General features: G+C 45.1%; 1 protein-coding gene across 1 annotated transcript in view; it reads left to right on the top strand.

Annotated features, from left to right (window-relative positions):
* Positions 1-4,584: 4,584 nt before the first annotated feature.
* ITIH5 (inter-alpha-trypsin inhibitor heavy chain family, member 5) overlaps positions 4,585-18,636 on the top strand; it is a 38,928-nt gene continuing 24,876 nt past the window's right edge. The window contains exons 1-5 of the mRNA XM_009069543.1: positions 4,585-4,704; positions 7,759-7,803; positions 9,871-10,034; positions 10,953-11,060; positions 12,853-13,103. Coding sequence (XP_009067791.1) covers positions 4,585-4,704; positions 7,759-7,803; positions 9,871-10,034; positions 10,953-11,060; positions 12,853-13,103 — 688 coding nt within the window. The remainder of the gene's footprint in view (positions 4,705-7,758; positions 7,804-9,870; positions 10,035-10,952; positions 11,061-12,852; positions 13,104-18,636) is intronic.

Here is an 18,636-nt window from a genome sequence, read left to right as displayed (position 1 = left end):
AAGATCTTCCCTTCTCTGAGACAAGTTCAAGGAAACAGCTCAGGGTTATGCAGTATTTTGAGCAAAGTTCTGAAACGCTGACTTTGTTTAGGCCATGGGTAAATATTTGCCTTGCAACGCAAGTCTGAGCTGTGGTGCCTGAGCAAGGGTTATCCAAATAGTGTCTTCACTTGCCTGTGCTCTCGATAACATCCCTGGCTTGGATAGGCTCACTTCTTGCTTTTGTAGCTTCCCGTGATGTTTGACTAATTTCCTGCTAGGCACAGACCTTAGAGTATCCAAAACTTCAAAAGATCAAAGCAAGAACTCGCTCCCAGATTGTTTGTTTATAGTAAGGAGGTGAAGACTGGCTCTCAGTGTGATGGAGGCAGCAATGTTGTGCTTCTCCAAGGGCCCTCCCACCCAGCATCTCACAGGGGTTGGCAGGGACCTTTGGATTGGATCCTGACCCACACAAATACCCTTTCTTTCCATCCTGCTGGGATAGGATCATTGCTGCTAGAGGGACAGTTCTAGTCTTTCAAAACTGATCACGAGAAACATCTGATGATATTTTCAGATCTGTGTTGTATGGCTCCTGGGTGCTTTTGTTTTGGCCTCCATGGCTCTTTGGGGGCTTTAGGAGATGGGATAAAGTAAACCAGCAAAGCAAAAGGGGCAAAGAAGGGAGGAAGGAAGTTTCTGGCAAAAGGAACTGGAGTATCCCTTTCACTCTTCCTGGAAGAAAGAATATTTGCAGACATTGGAGCAACTTTAATGGAAAAGACTGAATTACTATGTGAACTCAGGGACAAAACAGCAGACAAATTATACTATATCATACTATATCTTAGCATATCATATCATTATATTCACTGCATTTTGTTAATTATGTTTCACTAAAAGATTTCTGCAGCACCAGTCTGCTCTTCTCCTTCCTCCATCTTTTCAATGGATTGTTTCTCAGGCTGAGACCTGAAACTACATCCAGAGGTTCCCAGAGGAATGCCAGCAGAATAGTGACCCTTCAGCTCACTGCCAGGTAAGAGCTGCTGAAGGTGCTTGGGAGATAACATAAGAACTGGAACATCCAAATAGGGTCTTTTCCAAAGACCCTGGTCCTGCTGACGCCACTGTTTTTGATACCATCTAGCAGTATTTAAGCTAACTACCTCAAAGTTAGCTTAGGAAATCCTTCCATGAATGCCATTGGAGCTTTGGCTATGACAAAGCTTCTCCAGGGCTGAAAGAGCAGCAGGCATGGGGCACAGTCTTTGCTGTGTGACTAGTAGAGCTTGGATTTTGTGTCTGAGCTGAGTTCTGTTCACACATGTGCCCCTAGCTCAGAGTGACCAGTCTTTTATCATCAGAATCTTAAACTGTTCTGGAATTATTTGAGCCCCCTGGACCAGGAAGCAAATCACTACTGCTGTGAAGAGAGAAAAAAAAAGTCCCTTTAGAACAGGGTTTATTTTAAAAATTAATTTTGTAACCCCTTGTTTAAGTCCTCTCACAGCTATTAAATGTGGCTAAGTTTTCGTTGGGTAAAAAGATCAAGACTTGGAAATCATTGTGACCACTAGATGGCACGAACTGCTCGAATATACTGTCCAAAAGCGTCCAAAAAGCTGAAATTTCTCAAGAAGGTACAAAAAATACATGGCAGAAACAAGTACTGAGGATGCTCAGAGCCCTGCCATCAGTTTAGGAGAACCTTTCCAGGATTTCATGAGGGGAACAGCATCTCAGCAGGATGTTGAGTGCTATGTGTCTATTGGACTGGTTTGTGAGTTCACTCATGCCTGGGATTCCTCTGGAAGTTTTCATGCACTGTCCTCCCTGAAGCATTTGCAGTTCCTGCTGGGCATTTCTGTCCCTCATAATAATTAAATTGTGGTAATTTGGCTTGCATCTGTCACAATTTCTGTGTCTTATGAGGCAGCCAGCTTTCTCCTCCCATATGGAATTTCATATCTCCAAGATTTCCAGTGATCCAGACAAGAACAGGTGTACCTGCAAGGCAACACACTTACCCAGGGTTCTGCTGCCCTGACATTCATCCCACCACACACCAACCATGCTGGGAAATGATAAATGGACATACAGAAAAGCCTAACTTGATGCTGCTGGTCAGGCACTGGCACAGGCTGCCCAGGGAGGTAAGGGAATCAGCATCCCTGGAAGTGTTCAGAAGGTGTGAGGATGTTGCATTTGGGGATGTGGGTGAGTGGTGAACACGGTGGTGTTAGGTTAAGGGTTGGGCTCAGTGATCTTAGAGGTCTTTTCCAACCTTAGTGATTCTATGATCCAACTTTTTTCTCTTTGCACTGCCACTCATCAGAGATGTACCAAGTACCAGGACTCAGCAACCTGCCTGTCTGCTCTAGTGATCTCTTCAAGGTGGATTTCACAGCAGTCCCCCAGACAGAATCAAATATCCTCAGCACCAAGACCCTGTGGCAGAGACTTTGGGCATTTTTTGTCAGAACAACACCAGAACTGGAAGCTCTGAAATGCTCTGCTGGGCCATGCACACACCTAATGGCAACAGGGAGATCATCACCCACTGAGACCTCAGAAAGGCCTTTTGGGAACACAGGCACCTCCCAAACAGTGTCAGCACTGGGGACCATCAGGTTCTATCCAGGTGTTTCAGAGAAGATTGCTTAGATTAAGACCTGGAGGAAAATATGGAATGCAATTCCCTGAACTTCATGGTAATTAATTTTACCTCTGGACATTTTGCTATGACTACACCTGTGTAACCCTTTGGGATTCTTGCCAGTTTCTTGATCAAATTACTGGCTTTGAATGCCACTAAGTTGTACACTGCTAGTGCTTTGAGTAGATTTAGTTCCTGGGTCAGACACTTCTATTTGGGCATTTAATGTAGGTGTCCCTGCGTGAGGTCAACATCACTGAGCTGTCTGTGTTTGTGTGTCAACACAGAGATTCCTTGATCTGTTCCAGGTGAGATGAGTGTGGAAGCTCACCTGTTGGATCACACCTCTCTCCAATGTTTCAGCTCCTGCCAGGCAATTTCTTTTGCTGAGCCCCCACCCAAGGAACAGCTGCTCATCCTGCTAGGTCAGCAAAAGTCAGCATCAAACATGTCTGAGTACACCTGAGTAACTGCTTATCCTGACTGCAGAGGCATCCCCAGAACATTGCCTGCCATGGTAAGCCCTGAAATCAGGAGACTCTTCCAAGGAGGGGGAAAAGGGGGTAGTGTGAACAATCAAGACCCCAGGGCTGAATGTTCACTCACCAAACCTAGCTGCATCTGAACCACATTAAAACACACCTTGGTCTTACTTAGCTACGTGCTGTGTCCTTACGTGCCCTTGGTGAGGAGAGCATGAGCTGAATTGGCTGCTCCTAATCCCTTTGGGAAGGGCAGTGCTTTTCCCAGCTCACTCTCTCATGCCCGTTGGTTATCCTGAACCTGTTCAAGGATCCTGTCCTGGCTTGAATATCCTCCTTTCACCAGGTGTGCTTAGAATCAGCTTATTGCAGCATCTTTGCACTGTCTCCCTGTTTTGATCCACTCTGGCCCTCAGCTCCTCACCTGTGCAGTGGGAGAAGCAGAGGCTGAATGCTGAACAGGAGGCAAAGAGGGATAACCAGTGAGATTTGGATGTTATTCCAAATGCCTCCTGGCCGTCCAATGGTTATTTCAAACTGGCAAACATTCCCCTTCCTAACCAGAAACTATTGTTACCTCTAGGGTTATCATGCTAGTTTTAGCTTGCTTTTACAGGGGTGCCTGGATTTCCTCTAGGTTCTCCAGAACAGTAGGGAAATCATCCTATATCCAAGTCAGAAATACAATTTAATAGGAAAAACAAAACAATAAATGCAACAGTACAAAAAGAAACCACTGACAGAGGCAGAAAACAACCTGACACCCTGTCAGTCAGGGTGTTGGTAGCAGTTTGATTAAGTGGTGGCTGCAGTCCTCCTGCAGTGATGGATCTGTTGGAGCAGTGATCCTGGAGATCTGGGCTTCACCTGAAGGTCCAGTGGTAACTCTTGTGTTCTGGGACCCAGCTGTGCTGATCCAAACTTCTGCTTATATCCAGGTGGGAATGCTTGGCTCCCCCCCATGTGAGAATTCTTGGCTCCCCCCCTTGGGGTGAAGCATCTCACAATGGTACGATGTAATTCTATACATGGGTCCTTGACAGGCCATTAAACAGAGATATCCTCCTGATATCCTACTCACCCTTATTTATCCTACTCAGGGATGAGTAGGAGATAACGAGCACTGCCCTCACCTGCTTTAACAGCTTGTGGAGCCGATAATAGAACACATACCCTTGTTACCCCCTACGTTGTAACCTAGGACCTCTCTCCTCCCTACAGACAAGGTGAGGACTGGCAGCTGCATCCGCAGGGACACAGCGGTGACTTGTGCCTCCCAGCTGCGGGATGCATCCCTGCGAGCATCCCTCGGGCAGTTTTTTTGAAGGGGCCGGTCCGAGCTGGGAAGGAGGAGGAGGAGGAGAGGGTGGGTGGTTCTGTCGGGCTCCTCGCAGCAGCCGGCGCAGGCAGCGGGCGCAGCGCTCTCCTCGCACCTTTGGGGCAGGAGCTCTCCCAGCCATCATGATCCTTTGGCTGTGGCTCTGCTGGGGTTTCCCCAGCTCGGCAGGGCAGCCCGACTCGGAGCTGATGGCGAGGTACCTGGAGGAGCAGCTGCTGGCGGACTACAGCATCGCCGAGCAAGTAGGTTTTGGGGCAGTGTTATTCGAGAGTTATCAGGTGGTCAGCGGTGGTTTGTCCCCTCTTAACCATCAGTGTGGACACGCAGGGCAGGCTGCAAAAAAGGCATTTATCACATCTGGCGCTGCAGCTCAGCTCCGCGGGAGGTTGTGGCTAACGTGCATGGAAGTTGTTGGAGGTGCTTAAGCCAGGAGATCACCCTTGGGTGATGGGTGGGACTGCCAGGGCTTGGGTTCAGTCTGACATCCCCAGGGCTGTGCTAACGAGGCATTTTGCAGGAACAAGGGAGTTAACGAAGTGTCCTGGCCCTGAGCCAGTCTGAGTAATTCAGAGTATTTCAGGCTCGGAGGGAAGTTTTTCTGCCTATGGTCTTAGTGTACTTGATTTTTAACTTGTGCTGGGTGAAGCAAATCACATGAACCTTAGCTTCTAAAATGCTTTCTGTCCAGGAGAGGGGGGAAAAAAAGCATATTCTACAAGTGAAGACTGTTATGTTAGTGTGTGGCTTAGATTTTCTGGGAAAATGGGGCTGAAAGGGTAATGAACTTTTTGCAAGTTAGCAAGAGAGTTTGGGTGGGGGTTTGGGAAGTTGTGATCCATTTCTAGGGGAAGATGTCTCTGCCCATGGCAGTGGGGTTGGAACTGGGTGATCCTTAAGGTCCCTTACAACCCAAACCATTCTGTGATTCTATAAAAGGCTGAGCTTCAGGTCTGTGCCCACATCTTTCACCTCTGTAACAGATATCGGTGTGTGACTTTGGTTCACTTAGGGCATCAATCAGTTGTCTATAAATTTGATCAGATCTGAGAGGCTCTGTAGTATCTGAGACATCCATATGGGTCTGACAGATACAGGATGTGTAGGACCTGTGGAATACCTGGCTGGTGTGCTTAATATGTCAGTGTTTGCCTGTATTTGGCATTTTTTGCCATACACTAAGTGGGAAGAGTGAGACTTCTCATATGTACCTGTACATGTCCCAGAGCTGCTCATTCAGTTGCTCATCTCACCTGGAATAGGAAGAATCTCTCCCCAGAAATTCCTTCTCTCTCCTCTATGAGGATCTCAGCAACTTTGTTGTCGATCCTGATTACTATGAACACATATTCCTTGTTGGGGAATTCAGCCACAAACCAACATTGTCTTGCAGATCCACCTGTCCAAACAGGAGAGAATATCTCCACCACTGTCCTGCCAGTGGAGTGGGACCTGGGAATACTCACTACCTGCTTTAGGGGAAAAATCAGTTGTGAAGCTCAAACAAGTGGCTCACAGTGTTGGAATAACCTGGCTGATGTTGCTTGAGGCAAATGAGGGTGTTTTCACAGGAGCTGTGTTGCTGTCAGACCAGTGGCAGCAGTTAGTTCCAACAGGAAAGCAGTGATGTATGAACAGAGGTGGTGACCTAGTCCCCTGGGACACCCAGATCTAGAAGAGGACATCTGTCTGCCTTCACTGAACACCTGAGCCAAGTTAAGAACATGCAGGTGCTCCCCTAGGTCAAGATACTACACTGTAAACAAACCTACTCCTCTCCCTCTCCCTCTCCTCTCATTGAGAGATTCCCAAGGAAGCTGTTTCCCCTTGGTTCTAATTTTACAAGATGTTGCCTAAAAATAATGCAGAAGGAAATAATAAAGCTTTTGGTGGATGCAACTTAAATTTCCCCACTGGGCTTTCCTGAGCTTTTCAATGCATGATATAAACAGACATAAAATCATCTCTTTGGCAAGGGTTGATGTTATTTCAGAGGAAATCAACAGAAAGGGCAAATCAGGTAAAAAAAAAAGATCATTGCATTCCTCTGCTCTCTGGAGTTCCACTGACATTTTAAGAAGGCACTTGGCTTCCCTCATTGACAAGAAACTTGTACTCTGTGCTTTGGGGAGGGATTCGATTTGGACATGTTGCTGAGCTGAGACTTACACCATGTGCAGGGAAGAAGTCAGAGGAGCTGGGAAGGGCAATACCGTGAGTACAATTGCACTGTCACAGGTGAAGCACTTCATTTCATCAAAAGATCTGTAGCTGAGTTTAAATATCTTTATTCCCTTTGTGCACATAACTAGTGCATTTCTGCCACTGCAAAATAAATCTACAGTCACTGTGGAGAGGATTCAGGCAACAGATCTGCTCTTGAGGCAATACAGCTGAGGCTGTAACATTAATTTGCACTAGTCATAGAATCATGGAATGGTTTGGGTTGGAAGCAACACTAAAGATCATCCAGTTCCTGCCTCTCTGCCATGGGCAGGGACAGCTTCCACTAGCCCCGGTTGCTCAAAGACCCACCCAGTCTGGCCTTTGATGCTACCAGAGATGGAAGTGCTCCAATCCTCCCCTGGAGCAGGTCCACCTGTGGAGCAGGATGGAGTTATGCTTCCTAAGCCCCACCACAGGGGTGCTAGGTGTAACCTGGTTGCTGGTCAGGCTCAAAGCAGCCACACTGTGCTGAGCTGAGGACAACCTCGAGTGACCAGGCTGGTCATGACCTCAGCCCTGTCCCTACCCAGTGTCTGTAACCCACCATGAGTGCTGAGTGCTCTTGCACAGGTGAAGGCCACAGCTGGACTGAGGAATGTGCTTTGGTTTTTACTCTCCTGAGGATGTAGATGAGCCCTGTGTGGCATCTGATGAGCATTGTGGACCATTCAGCAGCTCTTCTCATCATGTGCCATATACCATGCAATGGGGCAAAGACATGGAGCCTTTGTGTCACTCTGTAGGAAGCCGTAGGGGAATATACTTCAGAGCTAAGACAGAGCATCCAGGGCCAGGGCTAAAGACTGAAATTCCTGTCATCTCATAGAGGGTCTCTTGCCAAGTACCATTTGCAAAACACCCAGTACCTCCTTGCCTGAGAGAGCCACATTCCACCACTGAGCTTTGATCAATGGGTCTGTTAATAGAGAAGAGATTCGGGTTTTAATTTTAACCAGAGGAACATTTGAACCTGTCCATGGGTGATCAGTCACACAAGCTGTGTCTGGATTTAAACAAGTGACATGTCTGCAGTGATTTCCCTAAGCTCCATTAACTCCCTTAACTCTTTGCAGGTTGCACGTCGTGTCCCAAGACAGGCCAAATTCCTGCAGAGGTTGGTATGTATCACTCCATGTCTTTATCTCACCTCATGGGAATTTCATTTGTTCTATATATATGTGTGTGTATATCCCTGTGCCCAGGAATGAGCTATATCAGTGGGTGAGAGTAGAGTGAGATTCTAGGTGACAAAAAAAAAATCTTCATTTTGATCAATGTAACATGTACAGGTTCTTTTAATACTTCTCAATCCATCTTCTCCATCCCAGAACTGGAGAAAGAACATCCAATGTTACAAACCTTAACCACACAGTGAACATAAGCCTGATGAAATCTCTTTGAGTTTGGAGAGAAAGGGAGAGTTTGCTTTGAAATTTGAAGATCTTTGTTGTTTTCTGTCAAGTTCTTCTGAAGAAAGGAAGGAAACAAGGAAAACAACATCCTTCTTTCAGCATGGGAGTCTAAGCTTTAGATGTAGAGAGGCAGCCAGTAGAATTGCTGTTCATGGCCAGTTATTTTTCTGGCTTTTCTAAGGGACCTCCCAGTTGAGAACTGGAGGAACTCATTTCACACACTGGGCACCGACCACCTTAATAACTTCTGGTCCCTTTGATCTTTGCCAGTTTGGAATCAGCAGCCTAATCTCTTGCCATTGTGCTCCCTGTGAGCTGAGCCTGTGCTGAGCAGGGTGATGGTGGACACAGAGCACATCACACATTCTCCAGCTGTTAAAGATATCTATCATGATTAGATTCATCTCAGACACATTTATCAGAGTCTTTCCAAGGCTTGAAAGTGTAGGCAGGAGAGGCTTTATGCCAGGTCTGTTGGCAGTTTTGGGTTTGCTTCCAGTGGATCCTCATTCTTCCCTTTGCCTGGAATTCACTAGCCCAGCTGCTTGGTTAGTTGGATGCTCAGTTGCTTCTGATGCCATCAGCTACTGTAGAAATGTTCTTGTTTCATACTTATTTATACAAACACTTGCTCCCTTTGCTAAGCCATTTGCCAACATTATTTTTGTCCTGGACTTGCAGCTGGAGAACACGTTCTTGTCCTCACAAGTTTTACGTGACTGTGACTTTATGTCAACCTCAATAGGAAGAGTCTCACTGTGTTTGGCTCAGTGAAGTTGCTCTGTATTTGCAATGTGTTTTACCCTTTAGCTCCCTTCTGCTTTTGAGGATTTGGTCTTTGGCTGTTTAAGGCAACATACAGAGTTGTTTTTTTAACTTTCAAGAGTTAATTACACTGAAGTCTTCCAGGAAGAAAACATCTGAGCTCCATGGAGATGTTGCTGTCAAAAAACACATTAGACTGGAGAAATGCTCCAGCTCAGGACTTGTGCACGAAAACACATTCCCAAGAAGCAGAAATTGGCTTTTAGCTTCCATTGCTACATCATGTGTCATTCATTGCTGTCTCTGCTGCTTCTCTGCTGGAAAGAATCCAGTATGGGCTAAAAAGCTTAAAATATTTTGCTTGAGACATCAGTGTCAGTGTTTTTTATTAAGTCTCTTCTATCCATTGGCTGAGACTTCCAGGATGGATTCTCATCAGAAGAGGACACAGTTGACTCCACTGACAGCAGTTTTTCTGTTTACATAACTTATGGATCTGATTGTATGAACTTGAAGTTGCTGCTTCTTACATGGTGATCTCAGTCTTTCAAGAAGTTTTCCATCTGCTCTTGTACACAGGACAGGTTCTGTGACAGTTCTGGTCCCCATGGGGACATATTGTGATCTTCTCTTCCCAGGCCATAAGGGACTAATCTTGACTCCCTCACACAGTCAGGGTTGAAGGCTGCAGGTTAGAACACAGATAGATTTTGTCAGTGTGTTTCACAGCATATAGATTGGCATAATCAGAGCTCTCAAACTCTTCCCAAAAAATTGGAGGATGACTGTAGCCTTTGTGCATGAACAAAGGCAGTGCCATGTTTCTGGTTTACCTTTTGCAGCTCACCTGAAATTTTGAGGACAGGTCCACCTTGCCTGCTGTTGACTGCTTTTCTTTGGGGAGTCTAGTACTCATAGGATGGGAGTTTCTTGAGCATATTTAATCTATTGAAACACTAAAAGGGTGACTTATCCAGCTGTTAATAAGTGTCCTTTGGATTCCTACAGGAAACCAGGCCCCGGATGTCTGAGTTCAACGTGAGATCCACAATCATTTCCCGCTATGCCTTCACCACGGTGTCGTGCACGATGGTGAACAGTGGATCTGAGGCACGAGAAGCTGTGTTTGAGATGCAGATCCCAGCTGCAGCCTTCATCTCCAACTTTACCATGTAAGTAAGTAATGCTGGCAGCTGGGTGGACAACGGTTCTCCCATCCCACAGATAGTTCTGTGAGATTTCCTTAACTAACTAGTCTGTCTCAAGGCCTTCTTGCATTTCTTTGGGGAAAACAAAACCACATACATGCCATACTCCACCTGAGACTGGTCATGGCCCCAAAGCACAGAGCAAGTCCTTGCATGACACGATGCTAAGATTCAAGTCCTCAGTGTACATTGCTAAGGAAATTATCCTGTTTGCCATCTGAGTGTCTTTTAACAGCTTCTTTCCCCTCCTCTCTCTGATCTGAATGAGGAAAATCTCTCCAAGAAACCTTTCCAGTTAAAGTTTCAGCAACACTAGCACGTGATAGTTGTCTCACCTGACTGACTGTGGTGCCTAAGAAGCTCCTTCTCGTTTCAGGTTCCCCATATTGTCAGTAGAGCAGGAGTCAGCTGCAACCAGCAGATAGGTTCACTGGCTGCTGGAGATGCTAGTCATTCTCTGTGGGTAACAGACCAAGTAGAGGGCAACTAAAGTCATACTGAAATGACTTAATAAATTAAATTCTTGGTCTCAAAATCATGTTTGGTTTGGTCATGCTCAGATCCTCTCCATGGGTAGATATTGAGGCCACAGCTTCAGATGTGATCATATTAGACAGGAGACTTACTCTTTAAAACTGACTTTCATTTGGACTGAATAGGAAGAAAACCACACTTTTGCCACTGGCCACACAAAATACGTGTTAAGGGCTGTTTCCTTATGGAATCCACTGCTCTGTAACTCATTCCCAGGGGGAAGCATTTTAGGCAGGAAGGCAGCTACTGGAGAGCAGCTATCCTGAATATCACCACATGCTTTGACACAGATGGTGGGTCCAAGAACAGACAAAAAACTAATCATGATGACATCTCTGGTCTCTACAGGAGCATTGGCAACAAGACTTATTATGGAGAGGTCACAGGGAAAGAAAAGAAAAACAGCAGTGATGACAAAGCAAGGCAAAAGAAACCTCCAAGCCCCACAGATGGAAGGTAAGTGTTGTGCATTTGGCTGTGTTGTGGGAATCTGTGTTCTCCTGAAACCTTTATTTGGCTGCTTTGTCATATCCATTGATGGATTTCTAGGAAGCAGCAGCTAAACCGAATGTTATCTGCCTTGCCTGGTGTCATTCCCATACTCCAAGTCATGTAAAATCACACGTGGCCTTTTCTAACCCTGTCACATATCATTTTCACTTCCAAGAGTAGTACACGCTCCAGGGTGTACTACTGAGGGAAGGAATTCTTGTTACTTCCTGAATAGCAGGCAGGAAAATTAAGGCACTGTCATGGATGGGCTCATCCACTTCACTCAAGAAAAGCAGCAATATACCTTATTTATATAAAGCAGTAAATTAACAGAGTTCAGTGGTAGATATGACAGTGGTTTAGCAGCTTTCTATGGCAAGGTACACTTGATTATTTACTGCCTAGGAGACAGGGTCAGGCACTGAGTCCCAGACTTGGCTAGATCCACTTCTAGTCCCAGACTTGAGTTACAGCTTCAAGACTACAGACTTAGTGCTAGAACCACAAGTAGCCTTTGCAGTCATGTTTACTTGCCCTGTTCTCAGTGCTTGACTGTGTTTAGTCCTCTTGGCTAAGAACTGGCAGAAAGTCCCATCTCTTTAGTGATCTAAAAGCTAATATGTCCACCTGAACTCATTCAAGCAGCACTATGGGCTATTTGCCCAGGTGCCCAAATTCCCCCAAGTGTATCTCAAATTGATGCACCATGGGATGGATTTTATTGCTTTAGAAAATCCCACACTATTCCTAGTTATCTGGGATAGTAGCACAATTCAAACCTGAACACATGGACAGGAACAGCTAAGTAGACTATGATTTTCAGGCCAGAAAAATGCTGAGCTGTGGGGAGGGAGAGAGATCTGAACTAATGAGTAATATGTAGAAAAAATATTAAGGAATCTTTATCGTCAGTCTAGAAAAACTAGAGAAAATTGATTGAGATGATGTCAGGTTCAAAACAGACAGCCAAAGGTATTCTTCACATAAATTGTGTTTCTTGCCACTGGAAATTGTGAATGCCAAATTTAACATGGAATCAAAAAGTGACTAGACAAACTTAGGGTAGGAAAAAATCTATCATGAACCTTTAGCAAAGGAGTTTGTCTCAGAATCCAGACATAGACTGGAATTGTCTTAAAGGTCCTATTTCTCCCCATTGAGTTTGTAGCTATAAACCTTTTGTAGCAATATTAGTGAAGAAGATTTCAGGTGTACTTTGCTAATTTAATTGCAATGTGTCTGCAGCAGCAATATCAAGAATGAAATACATGAGTACATTAAATGAAACATGTTGCTTAGAGAGGTGGTGGATCCCTGATCCCTGGAAACATTGAAGGTCAGGTTGGATGGAGCTCTGAGCCACTTGATCTACTTGAAGATGTTCCTGCTCATTGCAGGAGGATTGGACTAGATGACATTTAAAGTTCCTTTCCAACTACTCTGTAATTCTATGAAATAAGGGATGTAAGAAACCAAAAAAGAACATTTCCTCTGGCTCTACTCCCTGTTATACATGTCTGTCATATTCCTCTCCCTAAGAAGTCATCTTGTCATTTAGGACCTTTCCTCCTTTGGAAATCTCCTATGTGGCTAAATCTTTGTGAAGCATTACCATGTTTTCTTCCTTGGTGGCTTCATATATTCAACGAGAGGAAATGCTTTCATTGAAGCACCAAATCCAGGTTCATCATTCACTGGAGGGAGGCAGTGTGTGATGTGTATGGGATATGAAGGTATCTTTGGGTTTTCCTTCCAGGGAGAATGGCTATGAGACATTCAAGGCTTCTGTCTTCATCCCTCGCAAGATGCAGGCCAGGTTCCTCCTGCACTATGAAGAGCTCTTGCAAAGACGACTGGGAAAATATGAGTATACAGTCAGTATCCGTCCCCAGCAGCTGGTGGGGAGGTTAAAAGTGGAGGTGAACATCCTGGAGAACTCAGGCATAGTTTCACTGGAAGTGCCTCCCCTTCGAAACAGCAAGCAGAAAGGCAATGGGAAAGCTGAAGGTAAGGAGAGATTTTATGACCCACGTTCTGTTGCTTCTTAAGAACTGTCCTGGCAGTGTTGGATCTGTTTTCTATGGGTGGCTGTGTCTGTGTGGTATCTCTGCATAAGTGTGTGAGAACTTTGAGGCTTAGTGAGTACAGGGCTGATCCCATTCATCTCAATAGGACTTTTCTTTTGCTGTTGTCTTTAAGAGCTTCAGGCCTTAAGGTCAGCATTGGAGCAGGCTCTTCCCTGGCTTCACATCTCCTGGGAGCTGTTTATTTTAAGTGAATTGTTTTCTCCATCCATCCATGCCAAAGCAGATAGGAAATCCTGCACTTTAGAACATGGGAAATTCCAAAAGGAAAACCCATTTTTTTTGCCAAAACACTAAGTGCAATCTGAGTATCTGCTCTTACCCCCGACTGTCCTCACTCACAGTTCAGTGTAATTTTTCTGGTGTAAACCAACAATGAGGGACACAGGATATTGTGATTGCTACATGTTGACAAAAACCACCAAAACTAGGTGATGAGTTTGACCTGGAGCAGAATGTAGAGTCTTGTGGGACTTGATCCTCTGTTGCTCCACACGACATAGTGGTAGCAAAATCAGAGGAGCTGTTCATGTTTGCCAGGCAAAGGTCCTAAAGTATGTGGAGCTAAACTGGTTGCTCAGTGGGCTTGTACTGATTTCATCCAAATCACAGTGAAATCAAGGCTGTCAGTGACTCGGACTAGCTTCAGGTCAAGCCTCATACAACTAATTAGTCTCTGTGTCATACATCCACGTGCTGTGTGATAAATGTGCTCTGTTCCTCATCAGGAGAGACAGGAAGCCTTTTCCACCTATCAGGGAGTATCACAGTACATTGTGGCATATAGTTTCCTGCAAAACATCTGGCATTGATCAAGGTTAGAGACAGACTAAGCAGAGCAGACACTGTTGGTGTAGTGCAATATGGAAATTGCTGTATGGAAATGACATACAGGGAAAACTCATGTAACTTGTTATCCAAACAGCAATCTGGGAGCACTGATCATTTTTGGCACTGTGCTTCAGATTTCAAACAGCTCATCTAAGAACGGGCCCAAGCTCTAGGATTCTGTAATCCTCCCTAGCCAGTAAAGTGTATATGAAATAGATGTCCTGTTGCAGGATGGGTAATGCAACTGAAGCTCAGATTCCCTGTGATATATCCATGCTCAGATTTCAATTACAGATCCTTTCTTTCTGAAATCGCCCTGTGTGGTTGATGAAATCTTTGCTATGGAAGTCATTGAGATGTTCAAAGCATTTTGGGGGATCAAAATGGGCATCAGGAGTGGGTTGTGTCTCAGCCAGTTAATGAATTCAGTAGGTTTGCTGAGCTTCTTTCTGCTTTAAGCAAGATGAGTAAAAAAGGATGTTACCAGCAGAAAGAAAAAGGAAAAAATAAATTGGCAGAGGGTCTCAAAAGGGTCTCATACAGGTCATAGAGAAGGACAGATTGTTTTGGACAGAAGGGATTTACTGCTTGTGATGTCTTCTGGCCAATGAGATCAATCACACTCAGAGCAGACAACAGGAACTTCCTGTCTTCCTAAACACACATGGAAACCACAAGAATACACTTAGGGAGGCCAAGGCAAAGAGCATTTCACTTGGAAATCCACTATATTCCAGCTGACTGTCATCTCTCAAGCTGGATCCAAAAAGCAAACCATCTGAGCCATTAGATCCTCCCTGCAAAACCTTCTTGCTCATATGACACCTAAAGAGCCAAGAACATGAGGACTGCACATTCAATGAGACCTCCAGGGAAGGAATTGTGTTCTTCAGTGAAAGGCAGGTGAATTTTGCACCTTACATTGAAAGAGTGGCTGCTTGGCAGACAGCTGCATGCTGAGAGTGAGCTCGGAAAAAATTTTCTCATATCTTCTTGGATTCCTGTGGCTTAAAACCCTTCAGTTCCACTTGACTGAAGAGCATGGAAGCAATCTAGTAAGTAAGTGGCCAGCAAAGGATGACAGACCAGGTGCTGCCATGCTGTGTTACCTGTGGTGCCTCAGTTTAGAGGTTGTGACTTAGAAAAATGACTGAATAAGGAATGGAGGCCTGAACATTGAAAAATGGTATTGCCTGGCTGCTCGGAGTGTGAAAATGTCATGAAAACTCTATTCCTCAATTTTCTGTGTGCACACAGATGTCTATAGCATCTCATGGTTATGGATAAAATATGAGATTTTGAAATCATTGTTGAGGATGGGATGTACCTTTACAAGTCATGTAGATACTTTTGACTCTGACCTGGTCCTGAGGATCCAGTGTAGGATAGGAAAATTAAGGTAAAGATCAAATAAATTTGGCTTTGGAGTTATCTAAATGATGAGCATCAGCAGTGATGGATGTTCATAACTGAAATGCCAACCTATTGTGGAAATAAGTGCTGTTAGCAAAACTAACGAAAAAGTAATAGCAGTAGTTTATATGACCAAATGTGGAGGAATTGCTGATCTTCCTTTATTTTGTGGACCAGTCCTCTTACATTTGTAATGTTTTCCACATGGTCTCCATAGAACCAATGTACTGTGCAGGAAACAGAGTGGAAAAAGCAACTTCTCTGTTTAATGGTCATTGAGGATTTGCCTTTTGAGTCCAACCAAACCACCAGTATCCATAAAGTCAGTGACGAAAGAAGAGATAAGACCTCTAGACAGAAAATATCCTTTGATGAGAAAGAGTGGATGCTTATTTTTACCATCAATAAAACAATGCAGAAATCCCAGCCATTAGGAACAGAAGCAGTAAAGAGTCCAATTCTGCATGGTTTTGGCTGGAGGGGGCAAAGATACCAAAGTTGGACTAGGTTCCACAAAATTCCAGTGATTTATGACAAGAAGCTCTTGGAAAGTCTGTGTCTGTCCTCTCAAAATACAGAGCAATGTGATGACAGGACTGGCCAGGATGTTTCCTTTGTCAGTGAGTCCTGCACACATGGCTCCATCTGGGAGTTGTATTTTACCCAAAGGAAGATATAAATGATGTTTTGGCGTGTGTGGGTGTTGTGTTCTGTCACACATAAACCCCAAAACAAGAGACATTGAGGCCAGTGACCCTGTCCTTTTCTAGTGACTTCTGAGTGATGACCTACCCAGCATCCTCAGGGATGCTGTCCTTACCCTTTCCCTCCAGTGCAGCAGTGTGAGAACTAGTCACAGACTTGGGCAGGAGACACTAGGCTGCTTGAGGATGACCATTTCTCTCCAAAGTCAGGGGTCTCAGAAAGGTTTTCATTTCATATCACAGTTTCCATGTGTGAGCAGAGGATGAATTTTGCATTTGAGTTCTGATCCCAACTCTGCCAGTCTCCAAAATAATTGAGGTTTAACTGTTCATCCTGTGAGGACAACAGTTTCATATGAAAAATGGTTTTTTCCCTGCTCTGTTTACTTCTTTAGCTGCATTTGTTGGAAAGTTTGTCTAAAGGCCCTGCTAACTGCCTCAGTGTGAGCACAGCCCAGCTCAGGTCTTTGGAGCTCATCCATGCTCCGGACTCTGCAATCTCTCATAGATTTTCCTCTCTCTGTCACTTGTTTAAAAAGAACAGAGCCAATAAACAGAGGAGAATAATTGTGATCCAGATATCAAGTGCTGCCTAAAAAAGAAACCTGGGGGAAGATGTAGTAACTGTGCTCAAATATATAAAAAGCTGCTGCAAGGAGGGAAAGGATATTGTGTCTTTTGTGTCAGTAACAGAAAGATCAAGAAGTCATGGGTTTATAATGCAGGAGGAAAAATGCAAATTAGACATTGAAAATGTCAAACACTGAAAAGAAGTGAAGTTCTGGAAAGGATTGGCCAGGGCAGGTACTGAGTTTCCATTACTGGAGGTCTGGAGTGTTTCCAGACCATGTTATAAAACGAAGTAGGAAGATATTCAGTCTGGGAACATGAGATGAGTTAGATAACCTGACTTTCCTGAGCTGATTTGTATTATTTCAGGGTGGGGGAAAAAGCTATTTTGGATCTTTTCTAGCAGACCAATTTTTGTTTTTAAATCTTGGTCCTGGAGCTGGAGATGAGTGGCAGAGGAACACAGAAGTGCTGTCCAAAGGACACAGATGTGTATGTGCAGTAGGAGTCAGGAGGAAGCTTCTGTTTCCAACATGGGACTGACTTTCACTGACCCTGAGTGATATCGGGGAGACCTTCTCACCCTCTGCAACTCCCTGCCAGGAGGTTGGAGTCAGGTGGGGGTTGGTCTCTTCTCCCAGGCAACCAGCAGCAGGACAAGAGGGCACAGACTCAAGCTCTGCCAGGGGAGGGTTAGGTTGGATGTTAGGAAGACATTTTTTAGGGAGAGAGTGATCAGGCCTTGGAATGTGGATTCACCATCCCTGGAGGGTTTTAAGATGAGAATAGATGTAGCACTTAGTGCTGTGGTCTAGTAACCACAGTAGGGTTGGACTCGATGATCTTTGAGGTCTCTTCCCACCTGGTTAACTCTATGATTCTATAAAAGGCTGCAGTGAGGACACAGGCTATGTCCTGTTTCCTTTCTTTCTCCTCTGCCACGAACAGTATTTTGCTCAAAGCTGGTGGTGCTGTCCTGGCAGAGAGTCACAGCCCACTTGCTTCTCCTCTTTCCTTTAGCCACCATTGCAAGGGAAAACTGACCCTTTTACATTGTTATCTCCCCGTTTTGCCACAGCTTTTTGTAAGGACAGGATCAGGATGGAAAGGGAAGTCTGAATTCATTTATTTACATTTCCTCAGTGACAAGAGACTGAAAGGTGGGAAATGGCGGGAAACGTGAGGGGCGAAAAGGGCGGGAAACCAAGGGCAAAATGGCAGGAAACGTTAGGGGGTGAAAAAGGTGGGAAAGAGAGTGGAAAATGGCAGGAAACATGAGGGGGGAAATGGTGGGAAACATGGCCGAAAAAAGGCGGGAAACAGCGGAAAATGGCGGGAAACGTGAGGGGGGGAAAAGAGCAGGAAAGTGAGGGCAAAATGGCGGGAAACATGGCTGAAAAAAGGTGGGAACCTGAGGACAGAATGGCGGGAGATGTGAGGGGGCAAAAAGGGCAGGAAAGTGAGTGGAAAATGGCAGGAAACGTGAGGGGGTGAAAAGAGCAGGAAAGTGAGGGCAAAATGGCGGGAAACGTGAGGGGGTGAAAAGAGCAGGAAAGTGAGGGCAAAATGGCGGGAAACATGGCTGAAAAAAGGTGGGAACCTGAGGACAGAATGGCGGGAGATGTGAGGGGGCAAAAAGGGCAGGAAAGTGAGTGGAAAATGGCAGGAAACGTGAGGGGTGAAAAGGGTGGAAAACAGTGCAAAATGGTGGGCAATGTGAGGGGGCGAAAAGGGCGGGAAACAGCAGAAAATGGCAGGAAACATGAGGGGAAAATGGTGAGAAACATGGCTGAAAAGGGTGGGAAACGTGAGGGGGCAAAAAGGGCAGGAAAGTGAGGGCAAAATGGTGGGAAACATGGCCGAAAAGGGTGGGAAATGTGAGGGGGCGAAAAGGGCGGGAAACAGCAGAAAATGGCAGGAAACATGAGGGGAAAATGG

The sequence above is a fragment of the Acanthisitta chloris genome, unplaced genomic scaffold (genome assembly GCF_000695815.1).
Source record: "Acanthisitta chloris isolate BGI_N310 unplaced genomic scaffold, ASM69581v1 scaffold5902, whole genome shotgun sequence".
In the NCBI taxonomy this organism is placed as follows: domain Eukaryota; kingdom Metazoa; phylum Chordata; class Aves; order Passeriformes; family Acanthisittidae; genus Acanthisitta; species Acanthisitta chloris.
Note: the sequence above shows the minus strand (reverse complement) of the source record. Positions and strands in the feature narration are given on the sequence as shown.